Source organism: Podospora pseudopauciseta (assembly GCF_035222475.1).
Source record: "Podospora pseudopauciseta strain CBS 411.78 chromosome 5 map unlocalized CBS411.78m_5.2, whole genome shotgun sequence".
In the NCBI taxonomy this organism is placed as follows: domain Eukaryota; kingdom Fungi; phylum Ascomycota; class Sordariomycetes; order Sordariales; family Podosporaceae; genus Podospora; species Podospora pseudopauciseta.
Window position 1 is genome coordinate 1,522,216 of NW_026946666.1, and position 16,238 is coordinate 1,538,453.

Here is a 16,238-nt window from a genome sequence, read left to right on the forward strand (position 1 = left end):
GGCTTCCAAAAAGGCCGAAAATATAAATTCGTCTGATGCGTGGTTATTCTTGAGATGTTACGGGGTGTGAGGGGCCATTTTGTGCGCGGGGGAAGGGATGGAGGAGGGAGGGAGGGCGTTTGGGGGGGGTTGGTTGTTTTCGTGATGTTGGGTGCATGGGTGTCTGTGGTGTTTTGGGGGGATGGGAATGAAAAGGGGGTGGTCCGTGCACGGTAAGAGTGTTAACGTCAGGGTTTTGGGAGTCGAGAGGGGTGCCGGGGGATGGTGACGGGTTTGCTTTTGCGGGTGGTAACATTGGAGACGTAAATGAATTGATTTTGGGTGTTTGATCTTGGGGCGGGGAGTGTGAAGACGATGTGGGAACGGCTTCATCCACAATGGTGGTGCAGGGCAACCGAAGTAAATAAACATGGCGGTTTTTGAGATTTGAAGAATTCACCAAGACTTTGTAAATAAAGTCTGAGGCTCATCCGACCATGTTTTCTGTCAGTCTGACGTTTTATGGTCCATTTTGAGGATCGATTAAGCTGAGGAGTTCAGATACCCAGACATCATTCTGAACATCATCAGCCTCGTTAATATTTCCAGTAGTTGCTGAAGCCTTCGACCATGCGGCAGAAGGTACACTTCGACTGCTTGGGAGCTTCTTGGTGGCGGAATCCACGGGTACGTCGAAAGACACGTTTCTGCCCATGATGTGGTACCAGGTGAGGAGAGAACAACTGTCCGCAAGAGGTTTGAGAATCCAGTATGTACAATTCTATTATCCATGCCCACTACATCTTCAATATCTATAAATGTACCAGCGTGTTCCGTGCCCGAGTTCCATGTATACCATGTGCCAGTTGGTCTCCCCGAAACGCCCCATCACCAGGTAGTTTACTCCATGTGGGCAGTCAGATCCACGACCGCAACGCCGCGTTTGAGGGCTGATGCCGCCGCGGCGTCAGTGGCGCTGGCCGTGTCGTTGCTGGCAAGGGTGCCATTGGCAGCAAGGGTGCCGTTGTTGGGAGGGGTAATGACAGCTCCGGCGTCAGCTCCGGCACCAACATTCCCGCTGTTCATGCCGCCATCAGCCCCAGCTCCGGCATTAGCATCAGCGCCGGCATTAGCATCTGCCCCAGCCCCGGCGTTGGCATCTGCTCCGGCTCCGGCATTGGCATCTGCCCCAAGCCCGGCACCAACATTCCCGTTGTTCATGCCGCCATCAGCCCCAGCTCCGGCATTAGCATCAGCGCCGGCATTAGCATCTGCGCCGGCATTAGCATCTGCTCCAGCTCCGGCATTAGCATTTGCTCCAGCACCAGCGTTCCCATCAGCCCCGGCATTCGCATCAGCTCCTGCATTGGCTCCAGTTCCGGCGTCAGCATCAGCACCAGCATTGGCATCAGCACCACCGTTGGCGCCTCCTCCCTGGCCATTACCATTGCCATTACCATTGCCATTACCATTGCCATTACCATTACCATTACCACCACCACCAACACCACCCATGTTGCCCTTCCCCTTTCCACGCCCATTATCATCATCATCGAAATCATCATCCGCATCCGCATCATTGCCCTTCCCCTTGCCATTACCGTTGCCATTGCCATTTCCATTGCCGTTGCCGTTGCCGTTGCCGTTGCCGTTGCCGTTGCCGTTGCCGTTGCCGTTGCCGTTGCCGTTGCCGTTGCCGTTGCCGTTGCCGTTGCCGTTGCCGTTACCATTGTCGTCATCATCACCGTCGTCGTTCTTCCCCTTTCCTCCACGGGCCTTGACACGGGTAGCTTTGGTCTGGCTTCTCTTCGTTGCGCTGCGAGGAGCAGTAGCCTTGCCAACACCCCTGGCACGAAGGACCCGGGCATATTGAGGGGCAGGGACAGCGTTTGCAACCGGGATGGCTGCTCCTGCTACTAGGGCTCCCTGATGTTTGGTTAGCTTTTTGACGGGGAAAAAGGGGGAAACAGAAATGCTTACTGCATAACGAAGTGTGATGGCCCTTGTGTCAACGCCAGTGAAGCCGGCGACAGATGCGGCGGCGAGGAGACCGCCGGCGAGGGCTTGAGCGAGGGTGGGGGCGTGCATGTTTGTAGGGGTGTGGATGTGGAAAGAGAACGGCAAATCTTGAATGGTGCGTGAAAGGAATGAGAGACGGCACAGCCGAAAGGAGCGAAAGATCTATGAAGGGTTTGAAGGAAGGACTAGAAGTGAAGATGACTGCCTGAGTATCCTGAAGAGGAGAACGAACAAGGGGACCGAATCTTGGACGAGGCTGTCATTTATAGCAAGATCATTGTGGTACTTTAGATGCAAGATGCGATCTCGGACTTTACCCCATACTGGCCGCTGTTGCAAAAGGGGGGCATCAATCGGGGTCGAATCGGGATCATCTCAAGTTTACTGACAGCAAATGCAAAGCCACTGGACTTGATATCGGGCTTGTGTGACGAAGAAGGATTCAGTCGGTGTTGCGGCGGAAACTTGGATCGGGAAGATGGGCTGGATATCTTGAAGTGATGAACGTCTGGAGGCTGCATATTGCCGGCCGCATTTGGCGGAGAGACGGCTCCAAGTCTTTGGATCTCAGATGGAACGATCGAGACTGTGGCACATTGGGCCTGTGGTGGTGACCTGCGAGGAACAGATGGCAGGGGGCGGATGTTGTGCCTGCTGTGCCGTTGGGGTGCGTCCTGATGAAGCCTCGCTCGTCAGAACCACCCCGCCAGATCTTGTGTTTCTGCTGGGCCGCGGGTTGCTGGCGAGGAGACACAGGGCCGGTGACCGGGCCGCATCTCACGATCTGCGTCTTGGCCTGCGGCGGGAGATCTGTGTCCTTGCGGTCAGAAAGCTTGTATGTGATGGGGTCGTATGGGTTTCACTGCCATCCTGTGGCCAGAATCGAGTTATGCCACATGCTCGGTGTTGAAAGGAGTTGGATGACGTAGTTACAGGCCTTATCTAATGTTTTAGGCTATTGTTTTGCTCCCAGCAGGACGAAGCACAAAGCTCACCATGCTCCGCGGTGGCACGCTGGCCGACATTGTCCTCCCCGACGCGTCCAAGGTCGCGGCAATTTGATCGCAATCGCGGCTACCATCCGTCACCCAGGCCGCCACTCCATCTGCAGCTGCCACAAACGAACTCCCCGCCCCTGCAGTCGCGATGTTGACACTGATGGTCCTCGCGCTCCCGCTGTTATTGTTGATGATCTGAACAGCAACCGTACCATCGACATTCCTAAAGGCAGAAGTCCTGACATTTGAGGGCGCACCCGATGTTGAAACACGGACGGCGCCCGGCCTTACAAATCGGCTCCAGTTGGCAAATGCCCACAGTCTCTTGGACGGCTCAACCTGTCTGTTGACCACCCGGATCATCTTGCTGTTGGTATTGCTGGGTCTGTCCTGCGCACCGACCCAGTACAGATAGGCTGACACATTGCCGTTGACAATAGCACCGTAAATGTTGTTAGCCCACGTCAATCCCTCGCCGGCACCGCCGTTGGAGTACCAAGAGCTGGTCCAGGCTCCATTGTTATCTGCCGCTTCCGTCATCCATGTCTATTCGGGATTAGCCACGCCATCGACTGGAGAGTTTTATAAGCCTTACCTTGTGACGGGTCGACAAAGGTGAAGAAGGCCCGGACGTGTACGCGTGTCCAGTCGCAACACCCATGGAATCCTCGACAGATCTCATCTGGTTGAGCATACTGTTCATGACGGACCACCCCATCGTATCGCAGCAGTTGATGATGATGTGGGTCATGTTATTCCGGTCGAGCGTCGGCCTGAGTACCCTGATGAAGTCTTGTGCCTGAGTGCCTGAGCTTCTCATGGATGCATAGCTCGTACTGAGATATTGTCAGCAAGCAAGACGTCTCTTGAAGCCATGGGACAAGCTTACGTGTAGTCAGGCTCGTTCAAGAAGCCCAAATGGGTAATCTCGACACCTTCCTGCTGATAGAACTTGACATACTGGACCAGGTAATTGGCAAAAGCCTGCTTCCAGTCACCGCTGCTACAGCTAGCCCCTGACACACCACAAAGGCTCCCACCGTTGGCATCGTTGTTGTTGGTCTTCATGTACCCCGGTGCACTCCAGGCATTGGCATAGATTGTCTTGAGCCCGTAGGTCTTGACCGCCTCCTGAGATACCCAGACCTGACCGTTGTCGCTCCCATCCCACACATAATTCGGCGTAGCGGAAGGGCCACCAGGATTCCGGGGCTGGATCGACACCATCCAGTCGTCTCTCATGTCTACACTGGAACCAATACCGTTGCGCAGAATAGTCAACCCCGCGCCCTTGGTGGTTGAAAACATGAGATCGAGGAACTTCCGCTGTTGGTCTTCCGCCAACCGTTTCATGGTCACGGCTCGTTGGAAAGCCTCCGAGGCTCCGAAGCCGTCCATTGTCTGGAACGTGCGCGAGAGATCGACTGTGATTGTTGACGCCTGTCTGTACTCCAACTCCGAGGCAGACGCGCCGCCAAGGAGCAGCAGACTGGAAAGGAAGGCGGTTGGATACATCGTGTCTGTCGGTCTCGCCCAGTCCCAGTCGGGTGAGGTTGAAGAGGCTCAAGTGAGAAGCTGAAGGGTGCAATCATTCCAGCATAAGCAACCCCTGGGATTTTATGTCTGTCCAATATATACTACAGTATGGGGTCCTGACTATTACACCCCGTTCATCTATCAAACCTGCATAAGCGCGCGGTCACAATTCCCTTGATACGAGCCCAAATTTGGGAACAGACATTACTTCGTCAACTCCTGGTAGCACTCGCACCCCAAAACCAACACCTCTGACCATTCTGCGCCTTGTCCGTTGCGCCATCAGGCACGGCGCTACTCACCGGCTATTTCCCCAGGTTCTGGGCACTTTATCCATACTCCCACGTGTGCCTTGCATCTATTTCTACTTCGGCTATTTACCCATCGGCCGGTCGTCCTTGATACAGCATGTTTGCGGGGGTCTGTGGGAAAAGCTACTTTGTGATTGTAATTCTCCGGTTGGCGGAATATTTCTATTTCGTCTCTATAGCAGTCTCTTCTTTATGTTGAGCGATGAGTGGAGGGAATCAATTCAAGTTTTTTGAAGAAGCAATATTAATCTCTACTGGCCAATCCAAGTTCAAGATTAACATACGAAGATCGGACCCAGGGGATTCAAAGATCAGATGAGTTGAATACCTAGTTATCTCGACTCTAACCAAGCATTGTTGCACTCCTCCGGATAGGGGATGAGGTACAAGGGCAGATTTGAAGACTTATTATCTTACTTCAAGTTCCTTTCTGTGATCCTGAGCCTGGACAGGCTGGCAGAGGCTTGGAAGTGTTTTGTGCCGCCTGCATCCGTGCAACAGAGCTATGGCGTCATTTCACCAGACTCTTTGCCACTTGATCAGACGACATAGTTCTGAAACGCCATCCCAAAAATCCCAAAACCTCATCTCTTCGCCGAGAGGGATATCCTAGCCTCATGAGAGCAGATACAATCCCGGCCTTGAAACCACACACTCGGGTCACCATCACACGCTGACTCGCCATGAGACACCGGAACCCGTCTTCGATCTGACATCCCGAGTAGCATTTCTACCGCAGTCAGCGCCGGAACAGGTCAACATCGACTCCGATGTCAATGATCCCCCGACCATGTTGCCCCGGACTCGACAATGAACCAAAGGCCTTGGGCACCCCCTGCCAGCTCAAACCCTTCTTAGCTCCCGTCAGATCAACTCCACCATGGGACCGTATTCGTGCAATCACACCACTATATCTTGATGTTTCCCCTTTTTCTTGTTCTTGTTTCTTTTTCTGGCAAAGACAACCATCTTTCTTCACCAACCCCTTTTTCCTTTTTCCTTCCTCTCTTCATTTTTGTCGGTAAAGCTCCGGGCAGAACTTTGGCCGACTCTCTTTTTCTCCTCATCCCCGTTCGCTCTTCTTCTCCCTCCCGGTCAAGGCTGAGGCCTTGCCCTCGTTTGTGATACCCCTATCTTTCCACCGGTTTGACACCGCGCCTCTCGTTCACTGTCCACTCTTCTCCTGCTCAGCACAAAAAAACACCATCATGTACCCCCCTTCCACCCAGAACACCCTCCTGCCGCTGGCGGCCTTGCTCCTCCCTTCCCTGGTCTCCGCCCACGGCGTCATCCTCGCCGCCCAAGGCGAGGCCGACTCCCCCCCTTCCGTCGGCTTCATGGTCAACGACGCCATCGCCCGCAACTGCACCTCCATCAACCCCTGCCAGATGGACACAACCATCATCCGCGACGCCGAAATTGCCGCCGGCACCGTCAACTCCTGTGGCCGCACCAAGCTCAACGGCAACATCGACGTCGGCACCGTGACCGAAAACGCACTCGCCGAAGGCGCCGTCACGGCCGTGAGACAAGGATCCAGCGTCGACGTGACGATCCACCAGGTCAACGCCGACGGCGCAGGACCTTACACCTGCGACTTGGACGAAGGGTCCAACTCAGGAATCATGTCCCACGAGCTGGTCGTGAGCAACAATATCCCTGGACAGAATGGACTTAGTCAGGCTGCTGAGCAGGAGTTCACCATCACGGTGACCATGCCGGATGATATGAAGTGCATCGGTGGTTCGACGGGGAACGTGTGTACGGTTAGGTGCAGGAATGCTGCTCAGGCGGGGCCTTTTGGAGGTTTGATTTCCCCCCCTTTTACCACCCCCTTCTGTCCAGCTCTCATAGGTACTGACACTGTCATGAAGGATGCTTCGCGGTCCAACAAGTCGACGTTGAGCCCGCTATCAACACCGCCAAGGACATCACCACAGCCGACACGCTCGAAGCAGCCCAGTTTCAGACCTCGGCTAACCAAGCCGCCTTTGCCGCCGCTGTTGATGCCAACGCCAAGGCTGGCTCTTCGGAGCAGGAACAAAACCTCGCTGCTGTCGAGGCTATCCTTGGGCTGAGCACCGTTTCTGCCGAGTTCCCTACTTTGACTCCGACGATCAACACGGAGAGGGTTGTGCCTACGGGTACGGGTGGTGCGCAGCCTACTGCTGCTTTGGGCAGTACTCCGTTCCCTGTTGAGAATGGTGACGGCAACAACGGAAATGGCAACGGGAACACCGGCAACGATAATCCCGACGCTGGCGTGAATCCATTCCCTGTTGAGGATGGCAATGGTAATGACAACGGTAACGGCAACGGCAACGGCAACGGCGGTGGTAGCGGCAGAGGCAGAGGCAGGGGCGGCCGCAACAGGAATCAAAAGAGATATTACACCGTCGAGGAGCTCCTCAAGCGGTTCGTCCTCCCCGATGATGGCAACTAAGGGTCTCGCAACTGGGCTGGCTCCAGGGATTGGGGTAAAGAGCTTCATCTTGTTTCCCCTATCATACCCCCTTACCTAGACTATAGTAATGACATATGCACCATGGCTAGAGTACATAAGCAAGTAGTTAGTTAGCATTCAATGAAACCACCCCAGCAACGAAAAGCTTATATTTCACCCGTGGGTTCCTCAACTCCAAAAAAAAAAAAATCCGGCCTTACATTCTTCCCCCCCCCCCCGCCCCCACCACCTACCTCCCCAGCATCCTCTTCACCCTTCCATTCTCGTTCTCCTCCTCCACCACCCCGGCAATCTCCCCACCTCCCCCTCGGCCGGCACCCACCCCCGCTTGACAACCGGCATCAACATCCTCCCCCTATCCATCGACTCAAGACAGATGTCATCCGCCGTGAGACAGTACTCCCACCTTGATGATCCCTCGGGAACAGCTTGTTCCGACGACACCCACTTGTCGAAATGGCTTCTTACCGCGTGGGTGTCCAGCCCCGCGTATTTCTCCGAGTCGGAAAATATCGGTTGGGAGTGGGATCTGGCGAGGGAGGGGAGGTGGTAGATTTCTCTTAGGGTGGACCTGACGTTTGTTTGGAGGAGGGAGAGGAAGGTTGGCCAGGCGGTTTGGGAAAAGGGCGAGTGAGTGGTGCGGTAGATGTGGAGGCCCCAGGGGGAGGTGGGGTGGTGGGTGAGCTGGTTTTGGAGGGTTTTCCAGGCCGGGAGGGAGAAGGGAGAAGGAGGTCATCTTTCTGGATGGTGGGGGCGAGGGATGGTTTCCGGTGATGAGGGTTGATGTGCGGAGAGGGTTCGGACGCCTGGGTGGGAGGTTGAGGACAAGGGCATGAGAGGGGAGGGTATATCGTTTTGAGAAGTTCATTGGAATGAATGGTAGGGATGACCTGAAGATGTCGTGTACGGTTCTTGACGGTGAGGTGAATGAGAGGCACGCAAGAACCGGGGGCTCACTCGGGCAAAGTTTGATGGGTGAGGTACCTAATGCATTGGTTTTCCCAGCTCTGTGCTTATTTCTCATGGTCCGATCTGGCTAATCACAGGGCTGTAACACTCGAGAGCGCAGGCTTTGCGCGCTGGGAAACGGGTCGATATTAAGGGAAGGGCGGTAGTGCCATCTTCTCTGGCGTTTTAAGCTGCAGTACGACACGCGAGGTAAGGCTTCCAGTGATGATTACCATCGAACGACCGAAATAATCGTACACCACCAAGGTGCGTTTGATTCAGGTTTGCTCACAAGTACCTACCTACCTTCCTCCAAGAGAAACACGAACTACTTTCCTAGGCTATGTAGACCGGCCATCAATCACACGCCGCCCAGCACCACACCGCCAATGATCCCCACCTGGCTTCCTCCGACTAATCCTGGACTGGAATATCATAATAGAAAACCAGCTTCCCTAGCTTCGGATCCATCGGCTTATTCAGCTCTGTCGCCGTGTTATAGAGCTGTTTGGCTGCCTCATTAGTAGCAAGGTTTGCCCCCTAGCCCGGTCCCAGGTTCGAGCGGATTTCCCGAAGCTGATACAGCATGTACTCGGTCGCTTTTGTTGTCATGCGCGAAGACACGGCAGCTTCGTGCTGGCGCCAGACTTCGAGGACGCCTGTCAAGCCCATGAAAGACTCGAGCAGTTGGAACTCGCGGGCAAAGGCGGCGCGGGTTATCTCCCAAGACAGGGCAAGATGGTTAGAGTTCATGTAAGAGCAAACGCCAAAGGTCTGTGGGAATGAGCGACGGATCAGTGGTTGCCTCTTCATGTTGATTTCTCTTCATGTAGCTACCTTTTCTATGACCCCTAAGATCTTCTGGGCTGCTTGCATGTCGGAAGCTGCCATCACCTGTCGCATCAAGGATTGAAACACGGCGGGGGCCCATTGGCTTGTTCCCGAGCACCAACGCCATTTTGATCTTGTTCATGTCGTTCGGGAGGACCGACATGCCAGTTCGGAAAGCTGTTCATCCCATGATGGTGAACATGCGGTCGTTCGGTGTCACTGGTGGAGTCCACCCCTTGACATCTGTGACAATGGCGCCGAGCTCTGCCAGGTGGATGTTCTCCGGATATGCCTTGTGCCACACATCCAGGAGGACTTGCGGATTGAGCTCGCCAGAGGACAAGCCTGTCCGGGCCCAAGCTGGCATGATTGAGAACTAGCTGTGTTTTAGTTCGAGAATGCTCAACGGAAACTTATCGGGCGTCCTTCGGCACAGAACTTACATCAAGCAAATGTTCAGCGTCATACCTCAGCTTTCCGGCAAGTGCAGGCAGGCTGTCTTGCTTCCACCACTGGGCCACCGTGCCATCGCAAACATCCTTGGCCATCCCAAAGCCGGCCTTCAACTTCAGCGTCTCGGATCCGGGACCTTCAAAAGTCCTCGGGCCGGTTCTGTACTTCATGGATTTCATTATCAGATTCCCAGCGCCCTTGATGCCAGCCGCACTGGAACCTGCCAGTGTTTTGACCACGACTGTCATTGACCTTCGGACTCCAAAGCTTGAGGGGACTCTTGCTTCGAGTCCCACGCCTGTATGATCCGAGAGCGTGCCGTCGACCTCGTCATCGCTGTCGTTCAGGGGCTCGGGACCGTAGGCGTACCAGGTCTGACCGCGAACCGCGGATGAGCCCGCAGCAATAGCACGGCTGGCCACGACCAACGTGTCTCTACTGGGCCCATCTCTGTTGGGATAATCGGCACCATCATCCGTTTCACCTTCGTCTGGGTCCGAACACCCCCCACCATCCAGAACAGAGCAAATCTCGGAATTGCATTCAGCAACCGGGTTCAGTGACTCTTCGTTCACTTCACAGCAGAGAGCTTTCTTTCTCCACCCTTGTTATGAAGGCCCATAGTCAGCAATGCTGTCGTGGCTCGGAAGGTTTCTTCAGCACGAAACGCAAGACTCACAATTGCAAGGGTAATAATCGGCATCCCCATAGTCGTTCGTAGCCAGGAAGATCTCATGTCTCTCGCAGTTAGGAACCGCACAGTCCTTGCTCCCTACCCAATGGCACTTCTTGTAGGGAACTGGCTTGTTCTTGGGACAGCAGTAGTCGTTGCCCACCGTCCTCCCCCAGCGCTTATGAAGAGATGAAGGAAGGGTGATGGAACCATTCCGCTTTTTGAGCGACTCATCGTGCTTCCAGCACTTTTCATGAATGTCGGTGGCGTAAGCGACCTTTTTCCTCGTCGGCCTTGCAGTGCTTGCCGCTGCGGCTTTTGTGTCAGTTGGCACCAGACACAGGCACCTAAAGGGAAATGGAGATTTCTCGGAAAGGAACGAACATGCCATCCTTCAGTCCAGTAACACCCGTCGTTGATCTTGTCTAGCCCAACCTGACAGCACAGCTGCTTACCACCACGGCTGCATCGATTGGTGCCAGACTCGCCAGGACTGCCACCCCAGCTGGATCCGGCAATCTTGATCTCGCCCTCGCGGCACTGCCCGTTGCAGTCACCCCCTGAGCCGCGCCATATGCATTTGTCCTTGAACCCAGCCGAGATGGGACAGACGATAGGTTTGCCGCATGTTTTTCCCTGTTGGAAATTAGCCAGTTAGGTAGTCAGTTCCCATCCCAAACCAGACTCCCAAAACGATTGGCTTGGTTTTGCGTGAGAGAGAACTCAGGCTCACCTTCTTGGCCTTGCAGCCATGAGCATCATACCCAACAAGCTCTTTCGTCGTCTTCAACTCCAGCGCCCCCTTGTAAGCTGTGATATCCTCCTCAATCTTGTCCAGCATCTCACAGCCTTGCCCCAGAAACGAACTGGCATCGGTGATGACTTTTTCTGTCATTCACCTGATCCAGGCTCCCTCGCTTCCCAAGCTTTTCATTGCCCGTCAAGGCCTTGTGCGCGTTGTTGTCATAGTCACCGAGATCTGACGCTCAGATCAGCGAACCGGACAGTCCGAGGCTGTCAGCCCATTTGACCTCTTGCGCAAATGTCTCCCTGTCGTCGAACGAGATCCACTGGTTGTTGTCCCAGGAGAAGTACTTGACGGCGGCCTCTCTGTCGTGAATCACTTGGATGGCACGCTTCTTCTTGTTTTGTTTGGCGAGGATGTCTTGGACCTCGTAGTGGGCGAGGTCTTTTCGGTAGGTAGTAGGCAGGGGGGTTTGTTAGCTTGGTCTATCTATGTTGGTTCAACCTTGATGACAACTCACACCCGCTTGGACCGGTGCAGACACCTTTCTCGGCACCACCTTTCAAAGGGCAGCCAGGTTTCGTGCAGGAGGGATTTTGGAGCGTGAAGGCTCGGCCGTAGAATCCGAAACCGAGCGCGACTTGGGGATGGGGGGATGTTGACTCTCCAAAGCAGCTCGCAGGCAAGCTTGATCTCGGTCAGGTTGGTGTGCCCCTGAACAATATTCCCGCCGTGGAGCTTGATGTCAGCAAGCAAACAGCTATCCGCCTCGCACAAACCAATGCGGAGACAGGAAAGCGACTCGGCTTACATCGGATTGTCTCCATCCCACACTCCATGCAGGTCATACGACATCAGATTCAACCAGTCGGCATACTTCATCAAGCCTGGCAGGTCGAACCACTTCAAGTACCAGTACGAAGGAGGGGCAGTAGAGGTGAGGCCCAGCCTTCTACCTGACTTGTCAAATGCCTCTCGTAGCGTCTTGAACAGCTCGGCATAGTTCTTGGTGTCATCCGGCTTGCCTCCGCGGTCTGGTGCGCCTGGGTACTCCCTTTCAGATGTTAATGCTTTTCATCTCGACATGTGAACCACAAGCTTACCAGTCAAGATCAGCACCGTCAAAGCCGTACCGATTCATGAGCTTGAGTAAGGCACGCGCAAATTTCTGACGGTTGGCAGCAGTTCGGGCAATGTTGCCAAACACGGGCTGTGTTGCTGTGCCATTATCGCTGAATGTCCACTGTCGTTCGTCAGCTCATTAGACACACGTTACTGCTGTGGGGGTACGAAGGTCAAGACTTGCTCCGCCGATGGACACATATATCTGAAGCGAGGGTTTGATGCCCTTCAAGTCGACAACATCCTGAAAGGTTTTCGCCGGTGTCTGTGCATCCATAGTGGTGATTTCGAAACTGGAAGGGTCGATGTAGGCGAAGGCATAGTTAATGTGTGTCAAGCCGTCAACTGTGATGGGCATATGTTGTCAACTGTGTGGTCAAATACAGCACTCGGAACGGCGACGAGCTTACTTGGTAAACCACGAGCGCTTGTCTGGTGGCATTTTGACCTGTCGTTCCATGCCTCCCAGTATCCAATGACTTCAGATGTCAGCATGTTCTGCGTAGGTGTCCCCACGGAGCCATTGCATGATGTGTGAGAAGTAAAAGAGTACCAACCTTTACTAAGCGTCTTCCCACCGCCGCCCCCCCGGGGGTGCAGGATGTTCGATACAATTGGACTGACAGCCAGTAGTGCAGAACTCTGAGAAACAAGTCAACAACCAGTTACTCCGTAGTGAGCTTGTGTTATTTGGCTCTTGTAAGGAGACATACCTGAAGTCGTGCCGCAAAATCCATGCTGTGAACAGCTGGTAGCACTGAAACGATCATTATTAGCCAACACACCTGAGTGACAGCCACGGTCAGCACGATGGAAATCTTCTCACCAGGTGTTCAAGGGGCATGTCGTCCCTGGGTTTTTTGAATATTTTCCGCACTCGGCAGTAGCATCGCAGTTGCTCGAACAGCCAGAAGCGCAGTACGTTGGCCCATAGCCGCAGAAGCCGTCTTTTCCGCAGCAATTCCCAGGCCTCATGATCCCCTACAAGCAGCTAGGGTTCAGCGACAAATGCCTGACATCAGTTAACACGACACTGCCGTCATGTCCTGGCTGGCTTCACACACATACAGGCATCGGGTAAGCCATGCCCGTTTCTTCTTGATCGATGTGGGTGAGAGAATGCTCATGCTGATATGTCGCTTCACTCAGCGATGCAAGCTTTCAGCTTTTAGAAGATTGGCAGCTTCAAGAACTATGTGATTCTTCCTGCAGAAAAGAGCTTGGCAATCTGCGCAACTCAATCAAGGCGGCTTGTACCGCGAAACAAGATCTTGTAGTCCCTGGGGGTGCGGACGGTATTGCTTATCCAGGTAGGTCTCAGGGTGTTTTCGCCATTCCATCGTGCCCAACCAGATTTGCATGTAAATCTCTAACAGCTTTCTCAGTCTCATTCTTTGCCGACCGTTATCTTTATGCAGTCAAGGCGGGATGTGTGAAGGATCCGTGAGACTTACCTCCCTCGAGTTTTCCAGGCTCCCCTTAGAAAGAAAGGCTAACACCATGCCTCTTAGTGCCAGTGGTCAATACTGCGACGCCATCGTGGCCACCTGGAAGAACCGTGACAACTACACGGACGCCCAGAAATGTTCCGACTGTGAACTCGGCCTGGGTAAGGCGCAGCTCTCGTCCCCCTTCGGATACGACGCCGAAGCGGCGGCAGGCTTCTCTTCCTTGACCCAGAGCTGCAAAAAGACCGGGTACAACTACGCGACCCCCACCTCATACGCTCTCAACTCCGCTGGGACGGCACCGCCGCCGCAGCGCACCCGTAGCACAGGTACTAAATACGTAGTCAAGGCTGGCGGTACTTGTCGGACCATCGCGGGACTGGCCGGGGTTGGATCCTACCAGCTGATCAACGAGAATGGCCTCGACCTTAGCTGCAATCTTTTGCCGCCTGCGAATGAATCTATCTGCATGCCGGAGAAATGCGAGACGTTCGAGTTGGTGGTGGGTCAAACCTGTGACGACATAATGGAGGAGTATGGCATGACCAAGGCGCAATTTGCTGGCCTGGAATCCCTTCATCAACCCGTCGTGCAGGAATCTTGGAGACTGGAGAGGCTGGTTTCTTTGCGCCAGGTAAATGGCAATTCCGCTCAATTTTCAGCCTGACACGGATGAGTGCTGACGCTGGCAAGCTCACCGAGCGGTACTGTCCCGGTTCAAGAGGGAGATGCGGTCACCACCGACGCCCCTCTGCCGACAAATCACCATTCTGATTCGAACAAGCACTGCGGTCAGTGGTATGTTGTAAGTACCATGGCTGCCCTACTGGTTGATGTCATAGATGGCACAGTTGCAGGATAAACACTGACATAGGTACTCCCCAGGTCCAACCTGATGAATATTGTCAGATGATATACCTCAAGTTCAGCATTTCCGTTGATGGCTTCTACTTTCTCAACCCAAATCTCGACAAAAACTGCACCAATTTGTGGAAAGACACAGCCTACTGTGTCAAACCGGTCGGAAACATCGTGACGTACCCAGGCTACAAGACATCGACTGCCTCCACCAGCTTCACTCGCCCAACCCCACAGCCCACAGCATCGGCGGCACCTATCCCCATACCTACTCTACACCCCAAAGCGCCGGGGACAGTGAATGAATGTTTTCTTCGCAGGAATGCCTGGGAAAGCTTCTTCATGGCAAATAATCCACTTTTCGCGGGCGGCAACAACTGCACCTCGTGGGCCAGTGTCGGCGACGTCACTATCCAACAACTTTTGGAGTGGAACCCCAATTTGTCCGCAACCAAGTGCGAGTTCAAGCCCGGATCAAGCTACTGTGTGCGGAAGTGGGAAACAGAGCGTATGCTCTTCCCGAGCCCTCTATTCCAAAACTTTGCTTCATGGGTAAACAGCAACTAACAAGCAGAACCAACCCAGCACCTCAACTAGAACCGCCCCACGATTATTGCCTCCCAGCTGACCCTTCACGGATCCCAGACACAACCCTCCAGCCCAAAGATTGCAGCTGTTATTTTGGTCTGCGGGCAAAAGACAAATGTGTGTGGAAAACTCCCCCTCCAATTCCCTCCACCATGAAAACATCAACTGACACGAAGACCAGCCTTCTTCAACTGTACCCAATTCCCACTCAACTTCAGCATCACCCTCTCCACTGTCCTCAACCCTCAACCCATGGCTTGGCTCCACCCCCACGACCTGCAACCAAAACCTCTGGACCCGTATGAACATGGATGGCTTTATCCAACTGTGTGTCGAGCGAGCTGGCACCGGCACTCCCTCCCCCGCCACGACAAGCAAAGCCTCCATCTCTACTCCCACCAAGCCACCCACCTCAACGCAGAGACCAACCACCGCCCCATCAAACATCACAAAACCACCCGCCTCAACAGCAGCCCCGAACCCCCCAGCGCCAACCCAACCAGGTGCTAATCCCTCCTGCAAGAAATGGCACGTCGTTGTAGGTGGAGACGGCTGCTGGGCAATCTCCAACCAGTACGGCATCGCCCTGGAGGATTTCTACAAGTGGAACCCCCGCGTGGGGAGCGATTGCGGTGCGCTGTGGAAAGATTACGCCGTTTGCGTTGGGGTTGAAAAGCAGGTTTGTTCAGTTGCGTGCCTGTTTTCATCGGCAGGTTCTCTCACAAACGATGGTATGGATACCAGCAGACGCTTTTCATGCTTCTACCTCTTGCACCCAGCTACGTTCAATGCTGCCCCAATACCTCATGCCCAGTGTGTGAGCACCTAAGCGATGAAGAGCCCCGGTGAAAACCGGCATGTAATAATCACCCAACCCCCCCTTTCCCCCCTCCCACACGTCCTTGCATCATGCCCTCTCTCCTCAGTCCTCAAAAGCATCCAGGCCAAATTGTGCAACCCCCACAACTCCCAACACCTCGGTCTCCCCGCCCCTTTTTCTGCAACCAAATCTGCAGCCCCTTTCCCAAACCACAAAGCCCGAAACCCCCCCGCAAAAGGGCCACGCCGCACACTCCGCCCGCCCGCCTCTGCTACACACGACTGAACCTCTCCCCATTAAACAAAGGTTTTTTTTTGTTGTCCATCTTTCATTATCCAAGCCCTTGTGCTGGGTAGGTGTCTTGAGAGACATGTCTGACTTTCCCAGACAAGACTGGCAACTCCATACGCACTGCAAGAACAAGAATAATCCCAGAGGGACACAA

At 54.2% G+C, this 16,238-nt stretch overlaps 8 protein-coding genes across 8 annotated transcripts; 3 read left to right on the forward strand and 5 right to left on the reverse strand.

The window, feature by feature from the left end:
* Positions 1–727: 727 nt before the first annotated feature.
* On the reverse strand, positions 728–2,901 carry QC763_0083840 (uncharacterized protein). Its single transcript, XM_062906163.1, has 2 exons — positions 1,960–2,901; positions 728–1,905 (listed from the first exon to the last, which is right to left on the reverse strand). The coding sequence occupies exons 1-2, from the start codon at positions 2,065–2,067 to the stop codon at positions 880–882; spliced, it is 1,134 nt and encodes a 377-aa protein (XP_062764196.1). The 5' UTR covers positions 2,068–2,901; the 3' UTR covers positions 728–879.
* Positions 2,902–2,948: 47 nt separating this feature from the next.
* QC763_503770 (uncharacterized protein) lies at positions 2,949–4,511 on the reverse strand (the record flags this gene model as incomplete). The annotated part of the gene is made up of 3 exons (XM_062912962.1): positions 2,949–3,542; positions 3,592–3,832; positions 3,886–4,511. The coding sequence occupies 3 exons, from the start codon at positions 4,509–4,511 to the stop codon at positions 2,949–2,951; spliced, it is 1,461 nt and encodes a 486-aa protein (XP_062764197.1).
* Positions 4,512–5,280: 769 nt separating this feature from the next.
* Positions 5,281–7,449, forward strand: QC763_503780 (uncharacterized protein). Its single transcript, XM_062912963.1, has 2 exons — positions 5,281–6,649; positions 6,718–7,449. Exons 1-2 carry the CDS (start codon positions 6,052–6,054, stop codon positions 7,284–7,286), a joined length of 1,167 nt encoding a protein of 388 aa, XP_062764198.1. The 5' UTR covers positions 5,281–6,051; the 3' UTR covers positions 7,287–7,449.
* A 237-nt stretch (positions 7,450–7,686) lies between these two features.
* Positions 7,687–8,331, reverse strand: QC763_503785 (uncharacterized protein; the record flags this gene model as incomplete). Its single annotated transcript, XM_062912964.1, has 1 exon — positions 7,687–8,331. One exon carries the CDS (start codon positions 8,329–8,331, stop codon positions 7,687–7,689), a length of 645 nt encoding a protein of 214 aa, XP_062764199.1.
* A 936-nt stretch (positions 8,332–9,267) lies between these two features.
* QC763_0083880 (uncharacterized protein) lies at positions 9,268–11,107 on the reverse strand (the record flags this gene model as incomplete). Its single annotated transcript, XM_062906164.1, has 5 exons — positions 9,268–9,462; positions 9,530–10,113; positions 10,219–10,521; positions 10,668–10,848; positions 10,946–11,107. The coding sequence occupies 5 exons, from the start codon at positions 11,105–11,107 to the stop codon at positions 9,268–9,270; spliced, it is 1,425 nt and encodes a 474-aa protein (XP_062764200.1).
* Positions 11,108–11,198: 91 nt separating this feature from the next.
* QC763_0083890 (uncharacterized protein) lies at positions 11,199–12,923 on the reverse strand (the record flags this gene model as incomplete). Its single annotated transcript, XM_062906165.1, has 8 exons — positions 11,199–11,401; positions 11,478–11,619; positions 11,792–12,011; positions 12,061–12,200; positions 12,279–12,424; positions 12,490–12,527; positions 12,658–12,836; positions 12,906–12,923. The coding sequence occupies 8 exons, from the start codon at positions 12,921–12,923 to the stop codon at positions 11,199–11,201; spliced, it is 1,086 nt and encodes a 361-aa protein (XP_062764201.1).
* A 129-nt stretch (positions 12,924–13,052) lies between these two features.
* Positions 13,053–13,526, forward strand: QC763_503795 (uncharacterized protein; the record flags this gene model as incomplete). The annotated part of the gene is made up of 2 exons (XM_062912965.1): positions 13,053–13,156; positions 13,229–13,526. 2 exons carry the CDS (start codon positions 13,053–13,055, stop codon positions 13,524–13,526), a joined length of 402 nt encoding a protein of 133 aa, XP_062764202.1.
* Positions 13,527–13,579: 53 nt separating this feature from the next.
* QC763_503800 (uncharacterized protein) lies at positions 13,580–16,100 on the forward strand (the record flags this gene model as incomplete). The annotated part of the gene is made up of 5 exons (XM_062912966.1): positions 13,580–14,161; positions 14,250–14,332; positions 14,385–14,893; positions 14,971–15,090; positions 15,155–16,100. The coding sequence occupies 5 exons, from the start codon at positions 13,580–13,582 to the stop codon at positions 15,481–15,483; spliced, it is 1,623 nt and encodes a 540-aa protein (XP_062764203.1). The 3' UTR covers positions 15,484–16,100.
* Between the last annotated feature and the right edge of the window lie 138 nt (positions 16,101–16,238).

Coding starts and splice junctions, on each gene's coding strand:
- QC763_503780 (XM_062912963.1), top strand. CDS start 6,052: ATGTACCCCCCTTCCACCCAGAACACCCTCCTGCCGCTGGCGGCCTTG. Junction 6,650..6,717: donor TCAGGCGGGGCCTTTTGGAG/GTTTGATTTCCC, acceptor ACTGTCATGAAG/GATGCTTCGCGGTCCAACAA.
- QC763_0083840 (XM_062906163.1), bottom strand. CDS start 2,067: ATGCACGCCCCCACCCTCGCTCAAGCCCTCGCCGGCGGTCTCCTCGCC. Junction 1,906..1,959: donor CCATCACACTTCGTTATGCA/GTAAGCATTTCT, acceptor ACCAAACATCAG/GGAGCCCTAGTAGCAGGAGC.